General features: G+C 35.7%; 1 protein-coding gene across 3 annotated transcripts in view; it reads left to right on the top strand.

Moving 5' to 3' along the window:
- Window positions 1-18,588, top strand: part of FSTL5 (follistatin like 5) — a 547,068-nt gene that overhangs the window by 486,225 nt on the left and 42,255 nt on the right. For all 3 annotated transcript variants that reach the window (XM_060093813.1, XM_060093804.1, XM_060093793.1), the window contains one exon: window positions 17,634-17,741. In XM_060093813.1, the coding sequence (XP_059949796.1) occupies window positions 17,634-17,741 (108 nt within the window). The remainder of the gene's footprint in view (window positions 1-17,633; window positions 17,742-18,588) is intronic.

The raw sequence follows: 18,588 nt of genomic DNA, 5'->3' as shown, positions 1-18,588 counted from the left end.
TTTAAATATTGTACAACAATATGTAAGCAGGGAAAGGGCTGATATTATTTGAAATATATATATTAAGGTTTCTTGTATTATTTAAGAATGGGAGTAATTATGGATTACCTATGCACATTAAGTATGTTTATTAATATTTCAAGAAACTGTGCCTTAAGTACTGTATTTGTCTATGAAAAAAATAGAATTAAATGAACAACTTACTCCTAAATACAGTAGGAAAAGAAGAATTAAGAAAGAGAAAACAGTAAGAATGGAAAAATCAGGACAAAAAGCTTTAAACAAAATTATAGAATAAAACCAAATATGTTTATAATTATAATAACTGAGAATGGAGTAAAGGAATAGCTGATAATAAAAAGTAATGGACCAAATAATGAAAATCTAGCCATATGAAGATTATGAGATATACCCCAAAAATAAGAAAAAATAAAATTTGAAATTTAAGGAAAGTTCCAGATAATTTAGCCATATACTAACAGCAAAACAAAAAAGCTGATGTAAGTGAGAAATAGTTGATACTTCTGTTCTTGATAAGTCAACAGACAAAATTAATACTATATGCAAATTGAACATTGTTACTATGCTTGACCTAACAGATACATGTATTAATTTTTGCATCCATCAGTAATTAAATATACATTATTACTAAATATTTCACTTTCTAAACCTTTTCAATATCACTTTGTATCACCGTTCAGCCTGCTTTAATTAAATACAACACACTGCGTAGCTTATAAACAACAGAAATTTGTTTCTCAAGGTTCTGAGTGTAGAAAGTTCAAGATCAAGGTGGCAGCATGATCATGACCTGCTGAGGGCCATCTTTCTGTTTCCTAGCCATTGCCATCTCACTGTGTCTTCAGATGGAGGAAGGGGCAAGCAATCTCTGTGGGGTCTTTTTTATAAAAGCACTAATCCCACTCATGAGGGCTCCATCATCATGACCTAATCACCTCCCAGATGCCCATCATCTGATACCATCATCTTTGAGGGTTAGGATTACAACAAGTGAATTCTAGGGGGACACAAAACTTCAAACTATAGCATTCACTAAAGGAAACATTTTTGAAAATGAACACATGCTGGGTTATAAATTTAGCCTCAAGAAATATTAATGAAATCATTTCATACTGATTCTCTGACACAGTGCTAAGCTATCAAAAACTGCAAAGTAAATTTGAAATGTCAACATCAATAACAAGTAATATTGATAATCATGATTAAACATGTTGAATCCAAGTAAGACTGTCTTTGAAGGAATTGTGTTACTGTAATGAAAAAAAAATAATAGATTGAAAATAAAACATTTAACCATATAATTTTAGAATTTAGCTGAAGAAAATCACAATACCGTAAATGAAAGAAGGAAAGTAAAAATATATGTAGATACAGGTACAATGAAATGAATATATAAAAGGTAAAAATTGATTTATTCAAAAAAGACTAATTAAAAGGAAACAGAATTTTGGCAAAGAACAAGGACAAAAGTCATGGTTAATACTATTAGAATTGAATAAAAGAAGATAACAATAACCACAATGCTAGCAGAGAGTAAAAGGAACTAAGAAAGCATTAAAGTAAAAGTCATGGTAGTAAATTTGGAAATGTAGTGAGAAAGAACGAATTAAAGAGATAATATAAGTTAGTAACATCAAATCCAAGAAGTAATCAAAAAGGAACACTTTTATGACAAATGAACTGATTTAAGAGTACTAAAACAGAAAATTCTGTCCCAGATGGAATTAGAGGTGAAAGTTCCTCCAAACTTTAAAGTAACATTTTAGCAAGCAATTTGATGAGAGGTAGTAATTTAAAAATGTGTATTTTCACTGTCTTGATGGCTGACTTCCTGTTTTATCCTTTCTACCCACTCTATATACAGTCTCTGCATATTCTCAGATTGTCAGCTATCAAAAACAAATCTGAACCCTGTCTTCATGCATCTTGCCTCGTGCCACCATTTATCAGCATTATTGTCTCATTTTTCTATAGCTGCCTTCCATTTGGGGAATAGTACAATGGAAAGTAACATAACAGAGACTTCCCTATTGTAGGAAATATGTGGGCACTTAATCCTTGGATCAAAAAGGCAGTACTGTGTCATGGGTTTGCCCACACAACTCTGGGGAGGTATGGGATGGTATTGAATATTGCCCTTCTGTCAATAAAAAGAAACATTTTGAATTATAGGGGTGCTTGAATACCTCCCTGGAAAGAAGTAGAGTGAAGTAGCAGCTGCAATGATTTGGGATGTTCTGCAATGATCTATTCTATAGATATTTAGAGACCAAATTAGTTTAGAAAATGAAAATTTCCATATTGGGTATATTCAGTCTAGCCATCTTTCTGAAAGGGACATTATTTTCTGAGAACTATTGTTGACTATAAATATCAACCTAAAATTTTACGTATATACTCCATAAAAATAGCTTTTAAAAAATTAAAGTTTTCTATCTTTGAATTTCTCTAAATTCTTTTTTTTTGCAACCATGTATAATTTCAGTCTGTTAGCCTCTTTAGATGATGAAATTCCATAAGTCTACTAATTGTTGGCTGAAATAACACATCCCTATATTTGTCTTAACATGACCTTAGAGTATGTGAATTTTAATGCTTGAAAGTACATGCTTAAAGGTTAATTACGAATATCCTAATGACTCTACTTTTATACTTGAAAATAGGCCATCTCTTAGAATTCTAAATTCCCTCAAAGTTTTTCCTAATTTAAAAACAACATGTAAATGATAGATTTAACAGATGTAGGTGTTGAGACTTATGATTTATAAATTAATAATCCAATTAATTCAAGTTTTAAAACTATTTAAGGAAAGAATATTTCTAGCTACTTAAAAAAATAAAGGTAAACTGCTTCATTTGTGATTTAAAGCTTTATTTATATCCAAGGACGGAGTACACTCAAAGTCACCTGCAAGGTGCAAAGTTAGTTTTGTGAAAAGTAAAGCATCCTTTCTCAATCTGATACCTTTTCTCAACAGAGGCTAACTCAAGTCAGCCTTTTTTGTATCCAAATGAAGTTATACTTCCTGGTTGTGTGCTGTACCTCTGTTTGTTTCTTTATTTTAGCCTAAGTATATTATACAATGGCAACTAAGAATAATAATTATAATCAAAATTTAATCATCTCCAAAATATGATAGAAACTAGTATAGAATTTTTTATAGGGTGGACAGAGAGATGGAACAGTGAAGTCCAAAATCAAATTGTCTTCTTTTTGAACAGAAAAAAAAGTAGAAAAAAAGAGAGAAAAAAAGAACAGTAAACTTATTTAAATTTACTCTTTCAAGTTTTCTTTTTCAGTCCAATTAAAGTCGATCCCTAGTGTTTTATACTGACCTTATCTGTGAAATCATATTTCTGACTTTCTTTTTTCTTTTGTATATATTTGAATGTGAGAATTGGTATTAAGTGTGTAATTTTAGCACAAAACATTTTAAAAACTTGAACATTGTTACATTTTACTTTTAAATGGCAAATGTTTTCTTGACAACATGTTTTACAAACCTCATGATAAATTCTTACCATAGGGGTATATTTGTTTTCAGTGGACACATTAATATCATTTCTATGTGCAGCTTAAAAATAAAAGATAACACATTTTTAATGAAATCCATCACCTTGGTGTTGCTCTAAACATCAAATGCTTATTACTTTTCTTGCCATTAATACTTTTTTGTAAGAGTGGCATGCAGGTGATAATTTCCTGTGTAAAAGATTAACTAGTAAACAACTGACCTCATTTTGTCTTCTGTGGAGCAAAATCAGGTTCTGCTTGGATGCAGAAGTGGCTTATTGTAACACATCGGGTATTGTTAAGTGTCATCAGCAGTCTCCTCTAGCCGTTAGCACATTATCCTGAGAATCTACATCATTAGTTTAAATTAGGTTCACTTAATTAGCCAGCTGGTATTCTCCTTGTCAGACTGATACACAAGCTGTGTTTCACTGCTCCTTCATGCCAAGGCTAAACTTCAAGTTCAGGGTATCTTTATTGGTATTCTCACTACTTCGGTCTGACAAAATAACCCATCTTTATATAAGTTGACACAACTGGTCCATAACCAGTGTAGAATCAGTTTTAAATTATTTGTAGTTGGTGCACCCCCTCAAGGAATACTGATAAAATTTTTTTCATCAACTTTATTGCAGTATAATTGCTTTAAAATGGTTTGTTAGTTTCTGCTTTATAACAACATGAATCAGCTATACGTATACGTATATCCCCATATCTCCTCCCTCTTGCGTCTCCCTGCCACCCTCCCTATCCCACCCCTCTAGGTGGTCACAAAGCACTGAGCTGATCTCCCTGTGCTATGTGGCTGCTTCCCACTACCTATCTGTTTTACATTTGGTAGTGTATATATGTCCATGCCACTCTCTCACTTCGTCCCAGCTTACCCTTCTCCCTCACCATGTCCCCAAGTCCATTCTCTAAGTATGCGTCCTTATTCCTGTCCTGCCCCTAGGTTCTTCAGAACAAGTTTTTTTTTAGATTCCATATATATGTGTTAGCATACAGTATGTGTTTTTCTCTTTCTGACTTACTTCACTCTGTATGACAGGCTCTAGGTACATCCACCTCACTAAAATAACTCAATTTCGATTCTTTTTCTGGCTGAGTAATATTCCATTGCATATATGTGCCACATCTTTATCCATTCATATGTTGATGGGCACTTATGTTGCTTCCATGTCCTGGCTATTGTAAATAGAGCTGCAATAAACATTTTGGTACATGACTCTTTTTGAATTATGGTTTTCTCAGGGTATACCCAGTAGTGGGATTGCTGGGTAATATGATAGATCTATTTGTAGTTTTTTAAGGAACTGCCATACTGTTCTCCATAGTGGCTGTATCAATTTACATTCCCACCAACAGTGCAAGAGGGTTCCCTTTTCTCCACATCCTCTCCAGCATTTATTGTTTATAGATTTTTTGATGATGGCCATTCTGATTGGTGTGAGGTGATACCACAGTGTAGTTCGCATTTGCATTTCTCTAATGCTTAGTGATGTTGAGCATCCTTTCATGTGTTTGTTGCAATCTGTATATCTTCTTTGGAGAAATATCTATTTAGAACTTCTGCCCATTATTGGATTGGGTTGTTTGTTTTTTTTACATTGAGTTGAATGAGCTGCTTGTAAATTTTGGAGATTAAGCCTTTGTCAGTTGCTTCATTTGCAAATATTTTCTCCCATTCTGAGGGTTGTCTTTTTGCCTTGATATGGTTTCCTTTGCTGTGCAAAAGCTATTAAGTTTCATTAGGTCCCATTTGTTTATTTTTATTTTTATTTCCATTTCTCTAGGAGGTGGGTCAAAAAGGATCTTGCTGTGATTTATGTCACAGAGTGTTCTGCCTATGTTTTCCTCTAAGAGTTTTAGAGTGTCTAGCCTTACATTTAGGTCTTTAATGCATTTTGAGTTTATTTTTGTGTATGGTGTTAGGGAATGTTATAATTTCATTCTTTTACATGTAGCTCTCCAGTTTTCCCAAAACCACTTATTGAATAGGCTGGCTTTTCTCCATTGTATATTCTTGCCTCCTTTACCAAAAATAAGGTGACCATATGTGTGTGGGTTTATCTCTGGGCTTTCTATCCTGTTCCATTGATCTGTATTTCTGTTTTTGTGCCAGGATCATACTGTCTTGATTACTGAAGCTTTGTAGTATAGTCTGAAGTCAGGGAGCCTGATTCCTCCAGCTCCATTTTTCTTTCTCAAGATTGCTTTGGCTATTCGCAGTCTTTTGTGTTTCCAAACAAATTGTGAAATTTTTTGTTCTAGTTCTGTGAAAAATGCCATTGGTAGGTTGATAGGGATTGCATTGAATCTGTAGATTGCTTTGGGTAGTAGAGTCATTTTTACAGTGTTGATTCTTCCAGTCCAACAACATGGTATATCTCTCCATCTCTTTGTGTCATCTTTAATTTCTTTCATCAGTGTCTTATAGTTTTCAGCATACAGATCTTTTGTCTCCTTAGGTAGGTTTATTCCTAGGTATTTTATTCTTTTTGCTGAAATGGTAAATGGGAGTGTTTCCTTAATTCCTCTTTCAGATTTTTCATCATTAGTGTATAGGAATGCAAGAGATTTCCATGCATTAATTTTGTATCCTGCTACTTTACCAAATTCATTAATTAGCTCTAGTAGTTTTCTGGTAGCATCTTTAGGATTCTCTATGTATAGTATCATGTCATCTGAAAACAGTGACAGTTTTACTTCTTCTTTTCCAATTTGGATTCCTTCTATTTCTTTTTCTTCTCTTATTGCTGTGGCTAAAACTTCCAAAACTACGTTGAATAATAGTGGTGAGAGTGGGTAACCTTGTCTTGTTCCTGATCTTAGTGAAAATGCTTTCAGTTTTTCACAACTGAGAAAAATGTTGGCTGTGGGTTTGTCATATATGTAGTTTATTATGTTGAGGTAAGTTCCCTCTATGCTTACTTTCTGGAGGGTTTTTATCATATATTGGTGTTGAATTTTGTCAAAATCTTTTTCTGCATCTGTTGAGATGATCATATGGTTTTTCTCCTTCAATCTGTTAATATGGTTTATCCCATTGATTGATTTGTGTATATTGAAGAATCCTTATATTCCTGGGATAAACTCCACTTGATCATGGTGTATGATGCTTTTACTGTGCTATTGTATTCTGTTTGCTAGTATTTTGTTGAGGATTTTTGCATCTATGTTCATCAGTGTTATTGGCCTGTAGTTTTATTTTTCTTTTCCTGTGACATCTTTGTCTGGTTTTGGTATCAGGGTGATGGTGGCCTCGTAGAATGAGTTTGGGAGTGTACCCCCCCTGCTATATTTTGGAAAAGTTTGAGAAGGATATCTGTTAGCTCTTCTCTAAATGTTTGATAGAATTCGCCAGTGAAGCCCTCTGGTCTTGGGTTTCTGTTTGTTGATTTTTTTTTCTTTTTGCGGTACACAGGCCTCTCACTGTTATGGCCTCTCCCATTGCGGAGCACAGGCTCCGGACGCACAGGCTCAGCAGCCATGGCTCACAGGCCCAGCTACTCCATGGCATGTGGGATCTTCCTGGACTGGGACATGAACCCGTGTCCCCTGCATTGGCAGGCGGACTCTCAACCACTGTGCCACCAGGGAAGCCCTTGTTGAAAGAATTTTAATCACAGTTTCAATTTCAGTGCTTGTGATTGGTCTGTTTATATTTTCTGTTTCTTTCTGGTTCCATCTCGGAAGGTTGTGCTTTTCTAAGAATTTGTCCATTTCTTCCAGGTTGTCCATTTTATTGGCATATAGTTGCTTGTAGTAATCTCTCATGATCCTTTGTATTTCTGCAGTGTCAGTTGTTACTTCTTTTTCATTTCTAATTCTGTTGAGTTGAGTCTTCTCCCTGTTTTTCTTGATGAGTCTGGCTAGTGGTTTATCAATTTCGTTTATCTTCTCAAACACCAGCTTTTAGTTTTATTGATCTTTGCTATCATTTCCTTCATTTCTTTTTTATTTATTTCTGATCAGATCTTTATGATTTATTTCCTTCTGGTAACTTTGGGGGTTTTTTGTTCTTCTTTCTCTAATTGCTTTAAGTTTAGGGTTAGGTTGTTTATTGGAGGTGTCTCTTTTTTCTTGAGGTAGAATTGTATTGCTATAAACTTCCCTCTTAGAACTGTTTTTCCTGCATCACATAGGTTTTGGGTTGTTGTGGTTTCATTGTCATTTGTTTCTAGGTATTTTGTCACTTCCTCTTTGGTTTCTTCAGTGATCTCTTGGTTATTTAGTAGTGTATTGTTTAGGCTCCATGTATTTGTATTTTTATAGAGTTTTTCCTATAATTGATATCTAGTATCATAGCTTTGTGTTAGGAAAAGATACTTGATATGATTTCAATTTTCTTAAATTTACCAAGGCTTGATTTCTGACCCAAGATATCATCTATCCTGGAGAATGTTTCATGAGCACTTCAGAGGAAAGTGTATTCTGTTGTTTTTGGATGGAATGTCCTATAAATATCAATTAAGTCCATCTTGTTTAATGTATCATTTAAAGCTTGTGTTTCCTTATTTATTTTCATTTTGCATGATCTGTCCATTGGTGAAAACTGTGTGTTCAAGTCCCCTACTATGATTATGTTACTCTTGATTTCCCTTTTTATGGCTGTTAGCATTTGCCTTGTGTATTGAGGTGCTCCTATGTTGGGTGCTAACTATTTACAATTGTTATATCTTCTTCTTGATTTTATCCCTTGATCATTATGTAGTGTCCTTCTTTGTCTCTTGTAATAGTCTTTATTTTAAAGTGTATTTTATCTAGTATGAGGATTGCTACTCAGCCTTTCTTTTGACTTCCATTTGCATGGAATATCTTTTTCCATCCCCTCACTTTCAGTCTGTATGTGTGCCTAGATCTGAAGTCAGTCTCTTGTAGACAGCATATATATGGGTCTTGTTTTTGTATCCATTCAGCTAGTCTGTATCTTTTGGTTGGAGCATTTAATCCTTTTATATTTAAGGTAGTCATCAATATGTATGTTCCTATTACCATTTTCTTAATTATTTTGGGTTTGTTATTGTAGGTCTTTTCCTTCTCTTGTATTTCCTGCCTAGAGAAGTTCCTGTAACATTTGTTGTAAAACTGGTTTGGTGGTGCTGAATTCTCTTAGCTTTTGCTTGTTTGTAAAGATTTTAATTTCTCTATAAAATCTGAATGAGATCCTGGCTGTGTCAAGTAATCTTGGTTATAGTTTTTTTCCCGTTCATCACTTTAAATATGTCTTGCCACTCCCTTCTGGCTTTCAGAGTTTCTGCTGAAAGATCAGCTGTTAACCTTATCGGGATTCCCTTGTGTGTTATTTGTTGTTTTTACCTTGCTGCTTTTAATATATTTTCTTTGTATTTAACTTTTGATAGTTTGATCAACATGTGTCTTGTCGTGTTTCTCCTTGGATTTATCCTGTATGGGGCTCTCTGCACTTCCTGGACTTGATTGACTATTTCCTTTCTCAGGGAAGTTTTCAACTATAATCTCTTCAAATATTTTCTCAGTCCCTTTTTTTTTTCTCTTTTTCTTCTTCTGGGACACCTATAATTTGAATTTCAGTGTGTTTAATTTTGTCCCAGAGGTCTCTGAGACTGTCCTCAATTCTTTTCATTCTTTTTTCTTAATTCGGCTCTGTGGTAGTTATTTCCACTATTTTATCTTCCAGGTCACTTATACATTCTTCTGCCTCAGTTATTCTTCTACTGATTCCTTCTATAGTATATTAAATTTCATTTATTGTGTTGTTCATCACTGTTTGCTTGCTCTTTAATTCTTCTAGGTCCTTGTTAAGCATTTATTTTCTCCATTCTATATCCAAGATTTTGGATCACCTTCACTATCATTACTCTGAATTCTTATTCAGGTATACTGCTCTTTTCTTCTTCATTTGTTTAGTCTGGTGGGTTTTACCTTGCTCCTTCATCTGCTGTGTGTTTCTCTGTCTTCTCATTTAGTTTAACTTACTGTGTTTGGGGTTTCCTTTTCGCAGGCTGCAGGTTCATAATTCCCATTGTTTTTGGTGTCTACCCCTAGTGGCTAAGGTTGGTTCAGTGGCTTGTGTAGGCTTCCTGGTGGAGGGGACTGGTGCCTGTTCTCTGGTGGATGAGGCTGGATCTTGTCTTTCTGGTCAATGAGGCTGAATCTTGTCTTTCTGGTGGGCAGGACCGTGTCTGCTGGTGTGTTTTGGGGTGTCTGTGACATTATCATGATTTTAGGCAGCCTCTCTGCTAATGGGTGGAGTTGTGCTCCTGTCTTGCTAGTTGTTTGGCATAATGCGTCCAGCACTCTTCTTGCTGGTCGTTGAGTGGAACTGGGTCTTAGCATTGACATGGAGATCTCTGGGGAGCTTTTGCTGTTTGATATTACATGGGGCTGGGAGGTCTCTGGTGGACTGATATCCTGAACTTGGCTCTCCCACCTCAGAAGCTCAGGCCTGACATCTGGCCAGAGCACCAAGAGCCTGTCAGCAACACGGCTCAGAAAAAAAGGGAGACAAAAAGAAAGAAAGGAAGAAGAAAAGAAAATAAAGTCATTAAAATAAAAAATATAAATTAAAAATTAAAGAATTAAAAATAATAAAAAAAAGAAAAAAAAAGAGAAAGAAAGAAGAAAGCAACCAAACCAAAAAGCAAATCTACCAATGATAACATGCACTAAAAACTATATCAAGAAAAGAAAAGGACAGACCATATCCTAGGACAGCTGGTAAAAGCAAAGCTATAGTGACAAAATCACACAAAGGAGCATAGACATACACACTCACAAAAAGAGAAAAAGAAATATATATATATATATATATATATATATATATATATATATATATATATATATATATATATATATAAAGAAGAGAGCAACCAAATCAATAAACAAATCTACCAGTGATAATAACCTCTAAATTCTAAATTAAGATAAACATAAGACCAGACACAAATTAGATGCAGAAAGCAAACCCCAAGTCTACAGTTGTTCCCAAAGTCCACCGCCTCAGTTTTTGGACTGATTTGTTGTCTATTCTGGTATTCCAGAGATACAGGGTACGTCAAGTTGATTAAGGAGATTTAATCTGCTGCTCCTGAGGCTGCATGGAGAGATTTCCCTTTCTCTTCTTTGTTCACACAGCTCCTGGGGTTCAGCTTTGGATCTGGCCCTGCCTCTACATTAGGTCGCCTGAGGACGTCTGTTCTTCGCTCTGACAGGACGGGGTTAAAGGAGTTGCTGATTCGGGGGCTCTGGCTCACTCAGACCGCGGGGAGGGAGGGGTATGGAGTGCGGGGCAAGCCTGCGGCGGCAGAGGCCAGCGTGACGTTGCACCAGCCTGAGGCGTGCCATGCGTTCTCCCAGGGAAGTTGTCCCTGGATCCCGGGACCCTGGCAGTGGCGGGCTTCACAGGCTCCCGGGAGGGGTGGTGTGGATAGTGACCTGTGCTCACACACAGGCTTCTTGGTGGCGGCAGCAGCAGCCTTAGTGTCTCATGCCCGTCTCTGGGGTCTGCGTTGATAGCTGCGGCTCACACCCATCTCTGGAGCTCATTTAGGTGGTGCTCTTAATCCCCTCTCCTTGCGCACCAGGAAACAATGGTCTCTTGCCTCTTAGGCAGTTACAGACTTTTTCTTGGACTCCCTCCCATTTAGCTGTGGTGAAATAGCCCCTTCAGGCTGTGTTCATGCATCCAACCCCAGTCCTCTCCCTGGGATCCAACCTCCGAAGCCCGAGCCTCAGCTCCCAGCCCTGCCTGCCCCAGCGGGTGAGCAGACAAGGCTCTCGGGCTGGTGAGTGCTGGTCGGCACCGATCCTCTGTGCGGGAATCTCTCCGCTTTGGCCTCCGCACTCTTGTGGCTGCGCTCTCCTCCATGGCTCCGAAGCTTCCCCCTTCCGCCACCCACAGTCTTCGCCTGCGAAGGGGCTTCTAGTGTGTGGAAACCTTTCCTCCTTCACGGCTCCCTCCCACTGGTGCAGGTCCCGTCCCTATTCTTTTGTCTCTGTTTTTTTCTTTTTTCTTTTGCCCTCCTCAGGTTCGTGGGGAGTTTCTTGCCTTTTGGGAGGTCTGAGGAATTCTGCCAGCTTTCAGTAGGTGTTCTGTAGGAGTTGTTCCACGTGTAGATGTATTTCTGATGTATTTGTGGGGAGGAACGTGATTTCCACGTCTTACTCTGCCATCTTGAAGGTCTCTAATACTGATAACTTTGTATCACACTAGGTATGTTGGGATTATGAGGGAGTTAAAATTTATAGATCTACAAAGAAAAAAAAAGAATTCATACTATAAGTAAGTTGTATCCTTATTCAGTGTTTGAAACAATGTTTTAAAATATTTAAAAATATCAATATCTTTATAAAGCTACAACAGATAAAACCTTTTTGTTATTACATTATGTAGTATATTTTACACATTTTTACAAAGGAATAGGATAAGAAGATAATTCATCATGATAATATAACACTGAAAATGGTACTTACATGGGAAAATAAGAAATATTCTAGGATTTGAATATTTAGACTACTATTAATTACAATAACAAAATATTAAGTTATTTGAAGGATACTTCTGAATATGTCTCATAAATCAATAAATCTTTGGAAGAAAGATTGTGGCTTAATTATCTGAATATCACCAGGCCAAGCAAAGGCTACTGTGTACAGAAAATTACAGTGTTTATGGGATGGAGAGAAATTTCCAAACTATAGTATCAGAAAATTTTATTTAAACAAAGTCTCACAGAATCATTCAATAGATCAAAAATGAGCCCCTTTGTTCTATTATGGGGCAGTTCAAAGCACCTGCTGTGAATAAGGCTCATTTCTGTGAGCTTCTCAAGGCAAAGTTTGAAAACAGTTTTTCTAACAAAATAATATTGGTAGTCAAATGCAAATTATACTAAGTACTAATTGAGGATTCTATGCACAGAAGGTAATTTTGAGGTGAAAGATAAGCATATGTGCAATGCTTTTTCCCAATCACATATTCTTGAACATTACAAATTGATTTACATCGTTTTCCTTGATAAATGCTTGATGGCTGCAGAAACAAAAAATATTTACACTAATGGTCTCCAAACAAAATGTATGCAACACAAGGGCAATGAAAAATGACTAGTTGTGGGAAGGGAATCCCAAGACATTGTTTATTTTAATTTTTATCTTAAAAAATCATATTACATTTTATAAATATTTAACATATGGACCAAAGTTGGAGACCTGAATTTATCTGTATATTGGATGGTGGGTATGAAGTTATCTTGAGAGGAGAGTGGGAATTTTATAGTCTGTAGGGATGGACATTGGCACCCTTAGTCTTTTGTTTACTTTTATCTTTAGAAATATCAATAGTGTACACGTCAACAAAACAACTGTCAAGAAGATTCAAAAACTAATTTGTATTTGTAAAATATTTAGAGAAAAACTTTGTTCATAACAAGCCTAGTGCAGAGTGTAGTTGTCTTTGTTATATAAAGTAATAATCATGATCTTAATTATAATGCCTTTTGTCATGTTGTTAATTTTGCAATTTGCTTTTCCCAATGAAGTAGATGTAGATGTTCATTAATTATATATTGAATACTACAGTTTACAAGTTACTGTTCTAAGTGCATAAGTGATACCATTGAGCTAAACAAACACAAAAGGCCTGGTTTCTTGGAACCTAGAGCCCACTGGATAGAGACAAACAACAAAAAATAAGAATACTAAAAATGATATGTAAATTCTACAGTATGGAAAGTGGTCAGTGCCACTGGAAAAGGTAAAATGGCAGAGCAGACCAGGTGGGATTGGGAAAGTTAAAGATGAAGGGCAGGCTGGTTACAGTATTAAATAGAGTGGTCATGTTGGCCTCGCCCACAAGGTGAGTTCTCAACAAAGGTGTCCAAGAAGTAGACACTTGGTTATCTGGAGAAGGAGGTTGGTTCTGGGGAAAAGCCTCCAAAAATAGAAGCGTGATCGGCATGTTGGATGAACAGCAAGGAAGCCACAGCATCTGGATTGGAGCCATCGTGGGGAGCCTGGAAGGTGAAGGATCTGAGAAAGAAGACCTGGAGAGACAGGTCATTATAAGGGCTTTTGGCTTTTACTCTGAGGGAAATGAGAAGACATTGTGTTTTGAGCCAATTGGTGCCATGATCTGCCTAATGCTCACCAGAAAAGAAAAGAAAGCAAAGCACTCTGACAAATCTGTCGAGAAAGTGGACGAGTAGGAAGTTGAAAGGTGGAAACCAGGAGATGAGGTTGGAGGTGATAGAGGCCCCCTGTGTGGTCTGAGCAGGGCAGGAGCTGCAAAGGGCTCAGCGTTTGGAAGGCAGGTCCAGCCGGGGCGTGAGGATGGGAAGTAGAGGAGAAAGAGGACCATTAAGGATAATAGACTCTATACAGTCTTTTTCAAAAATAAGATCTGTTTTATAACACAGGCTTACAGGCTTACTTGTGGCACGAATTTCTTGTGTGTGTCAAATATAGTGCCTTTCTCTTTTTCAGAAGCTAATGTTCTAAATTGAACGTTTAGAGTAATTTCCAAAGTAGAGCAGAAGATATTTTATAAAAGTCAACACGTGTAATTTATCCCTTTCAAAACATTGGCCATTTAAGTATACACCAGGAAAATTTTTGGTTTTTGACTGAAAATTGGGTTATAGAAAGATGACCCTGAGTACGGTTGTTTGCACATATTTTTGTCATTGTTGTATGATTTCCTTGCTGAAAACCATGTCAGCATTTCCTCTGTAAAACGTTTTGTATCATCTGCACACTTGAAAACTTGTAAATAGATTTTTCCTTTCAAATTCTGAAGTTGTTTTGAAAATTGATATTTTCTTCCTTCAAAAACGTATATCTTCACTTATTTGAAGGAATTTAATTGTGAACTGCCTTCTGACACCTCCTGAAATATATTCTCACAACTTAACTTTAAAAAATACACTACCATTTGTCAAGTTATAGTCGTGGGAACCTGCAGTGTAGCACAGGGAGCTCAGCCCGGTGCTCTGTGATGACCTAGCAGGGTGGGATGGGAGGGGTGGAAGGGAGACGCAGAGGAAGGGGATATAGGTATACATATAGCTGACTCACTCTTTTGTACAGCATAAACTAACACAACATTGTAAAGCAAATATATCCCAATTAAAAAAATAAGGTAAATAAAAAATTGTCTCTGTCCTGCCATTTATAAAAGAAAATGTTTATACTTTAAGGCTCAATTAAAGCATCACTTCCTATTCTCCCCCATCCTGCTCTGTACTTCTTCCTCTGATCTTCCAAGGTATTTGACCCTTATTTTTATTTTGTGACATGCATCAAGTTATTTTAAATTCTTCTTTCACCCTCTCACTTATAAACTCTTCCAGGACAGAGACTGTGATTATTAAAGTAAATATCCTCTTCTAGTTTCTTCATTTGCTAAATACGGGCATTACATCTCTAAAACACTATAGTGCTGTCATGAAAATACTCTAGTTCAGTTAGTTTTTCTAATAGTAGGAGCAGTGGTATTTCCATCATGTTTAGCATTCATCAGGCATACCTGAGCACTTTATATTTACGACCTCACCCAATATTTACAACGACCCTTTGAAGTAGGTGTTATTACTGTCTCCATTTTATTATAGAGGAAACTGAGCCACAGAAAACATTAGTAAGTTCCCAAGTTGTTATTATTATTATTATTATTATTTAAATTTAAATGAGGACGCTAAGATTTGAAGTCATCTTCAGAATACATGCTCATAAGCATGGTGTATACTACCTCTCAGTGATTCTCCCCTGGGATTGTACTGCTTATACAAATGATACTGCATATCCTTGGGTCCCATGGGTTTCTCTTCACCCTCCAAAAGAAAAAAACCTAAAAGAATGTTTCTTATCTGTGAAGCATAAATAAGAGGGCAACATATGCACACATTGTCAGGAATGAAACTGTCAACTAGGAAGAACGGTCTTTCATAGGTAGGGAGGTTCCCACTTTGGGAAAGAACACAGACCCAAATCCCAGGCTTGCTGTTCACTGGCTGGATGACTACTGGTAAGATAAGTGTCTCAGTTTTCTTATCACGTCTTATGGGGACATTAACAGAACCTATGGATTGTGGTATGTCCTTACAAGATAATATTTATGAAGGGCCAAGTGAAAAGGAAATAAATTTATGAGAGCTAGCAAACTGAAAATGTTTATTCAAATTGTTCCCTACTTTATAAAGTTATCTAAGGATCTTTGCTATTTTTATAACCATATCCTAACAATTGATTAACAATGAGGTCTTTTTGTTATTGCTGCTTTTGTTGCCTATTGAACTATTTTGTCTTTAACATTTTAAGTGCCTAAAGATTATTCCATTTTAAGTTGCACGCAAAATAGGCTATTATAATCCTACATAGATCAAGTTTAACATATAAAGGGAAAAATATGAAAAATCAAAGGAATCTTACTGCTTTGTTATCAGTGTAATGATTAATGATGGCTCTTTTGCTATATACCTGTTGAAATTATTGATCAGTACATGAAGAATCAAAATGAAACGTCTGGCATTCACTTGAGTACGTTTCACCAAATACCAGGCCAGCTATTCCTCAAGCAATAGAACCGTATAGTTATCCCAAATAACATCAAGTCTTGGGATAGTTATTCTAGGTTTGTGCAGCAATTCAAGACTATCATGGAGAATTCAGTCTCCTTTCATATTTGTCCTGCTAAATCCTCAAAGTGGTGGTTTTTCCTTCTTAAGCTTATTGTTTCATGACCTCAAAATGGCTTTAGAAATTGAGGCTTAATATCCTCATCTGACAGCATTCAAAGCAGGAAGAAGGAGAAAGTGTGGTGCGTGGAGGTCTCCTACTGCTATTGTCTCTTTCGATGGAAATGCTTCACTCTCAGAAATTATTCATCACCTTAATCTTCACAATGTGTAAACTAGGATATGCCATGTGACTACCCATCACCTCTAGAGAGTCTGGGAAATTTCACACTTGTCAAAAGGGAACAAGATTAGTCATTGGCTTAAATCTCTGCTGGTCCTCAGGTGGGCTACCTTCCCTGAGAATATCACTGCCCACCTGAACCCAAAATGTTATCGTGGCTCTGTTAGCCAGAAAGAAAGGGGTGAGGACACTAATACAGAAATGTTTAAATAGGTCTTTTCAGAAATCCAGTAATTAATTCTAATCCAAGAATATTGAGAATTTTAAATAGATAAAATATAGGGCAAGATTTCAGAAAAGAAATACTTCAGTAAGACTAAATTGCCAAAGTGTTAGTTAAAATATGAATCTATATATTCAACTACAACTATAGTTTACATTTAATCCACTGAGAAGAGAATTACATTATAAACTAGGACTTGGGAAATTCTCTAAGGATATTCAATAGAGCTTGGAAAGAAATGTTTTCAATATTGGATAAAGGTTGTTTTATTGAAAACAATTTGTTCTATGTTATTAAATTAGAAAATGTGCAACTATTAATATTACAGGAAATTACTTCAAAAAGGTATTAGCTTATGATATAAATAGCTTGGAATTAACGTGAGTGAAGTAACTTTCTGGCAGCAATGTGCGTTTTGGAAGTTTTGTTTTCAGTAAATGCTAGATATTATAAATATTAGCAGAAAAATACATTTACCATATCAAGTACGATACAAAAAATTGCTTCTTTTTCTGTGGCTTTAGACTTCTCATTAAGGAAACTAAATTAGGTAATCTGTTATTAGAGTTACAACCATATATCAGATTGTTGGCATTTTAGCATTATAAATGGTCAAATGCCATAACCAGCAGTGGGATAGAAAAATCTAATAGTATAAATATAGTTCTTACCTGTACTCAACAGTTGATTAAAATGCACATATTAATCATTTATATCTTGAGTTTCTAAATAGCTTCTCCATTAAACACAATTTGCATAGGTAATGAATGAATGTAAGACTATACAAAATTGTGCAAAAATATATTTGAGTAAAGTATCATACTTCCAAATTAATCAAATAAAGGTTTAGAAAATTAGATAATTGGCTACATACCTTTTTAATCTGACATCTAAACTCTTGGATTTTTCTATAATTTTTGGCCAAGTTTTAAACTAATATTTCCGTCTGAAAAGTTTTTCAACTTCTTTCTATTACAGGCAGTAAGCACAGACCCCATCCCTGTTAAACTACACTATGACAAATCACATGATCAGGTCTGGGTGCTAAGCTGGGGTACCATGGAAAAGACTTCTCCAACACTACAGGTAAGTACATTTCAGTATATTAGAGAAAATAATGATCTTTAAACCTTTCAGTATCTAATTGGACACATAACCATTTAACAATGATATTCTTCCACCTAGATCTTCACAGTAAGGGAAGAAAATATTGATTCTCAAGTACTTTTTTTCTTGGAAAATATTTTAGTTCAGACATTCCAAACATTAGATTTATATGCAAAAAGAATAACCTACGATGACAAAGCTAAAGCCATTAAGAAAAAAATATTATGATTTACATTTCCTACCTCCCTCAAATTTTCATGAGAATTTCCTTGTTTCCATCTCTTTTAAATGGGGCCTGGAAGGTGGGTCCTGTGAGAAAGAGACCAGGAGAGTTAGACAGAGTCTCAAAGCAGGTCTCCAGTGTTCTCCAAACACATAGTACTTTACTATCTGAGTGCAGGTTCATTTCTAATTGGGAATATGTACTGTCATTTTTGTGACATTGGCTTATGTTTTGAAATTGTTTACATGAAAAATTGACAGATAGAGGTATATATACATATATATACATTTTGAGAGTGACTATCTGTAGAGTTGATGAGAAATTTCCCACACATTGTCCAGCCATCTAAAAACAGGTTCTTTTTCTCTGAATGTCTAATAAAAATTATGCAAATAAGATTTAGTGAATTTTTAAAATACTTGGTGGGTGGAAGTGAAAGGTTAGTTTCACAACTGAAAATATAAAATAAAATGTAAGAACTGAGAATTACTCTTAAAATATGACATACAACAAGACTTATTTACATGAAGAGTGTGTGGGGGGGTATTTATGTATGTATAAGATGGATAGATGATAAATAGGTGATAGATAGATAGATAGATC

Source organism: Mesoplodon densirostris, chromosome 1, assembly GCF_025265405.1.
Source record: "Mesoplodon densirostris isolate mMesDen1 chromosome 1, mMesDen1 primary haplotype, whole genome shotgun sequence".
Lineage (NCBI taxonomy): Eukaryota > Metazoa > Chordata > Mammalia > Artiodactyla > Ziphiidae > Mesoplodon > Mesoplodon densirostris.
Note: the sequence above shows the minus strand (reverse complement) of the source record. Positions and strands in the feature narration are given on the sequence as shown.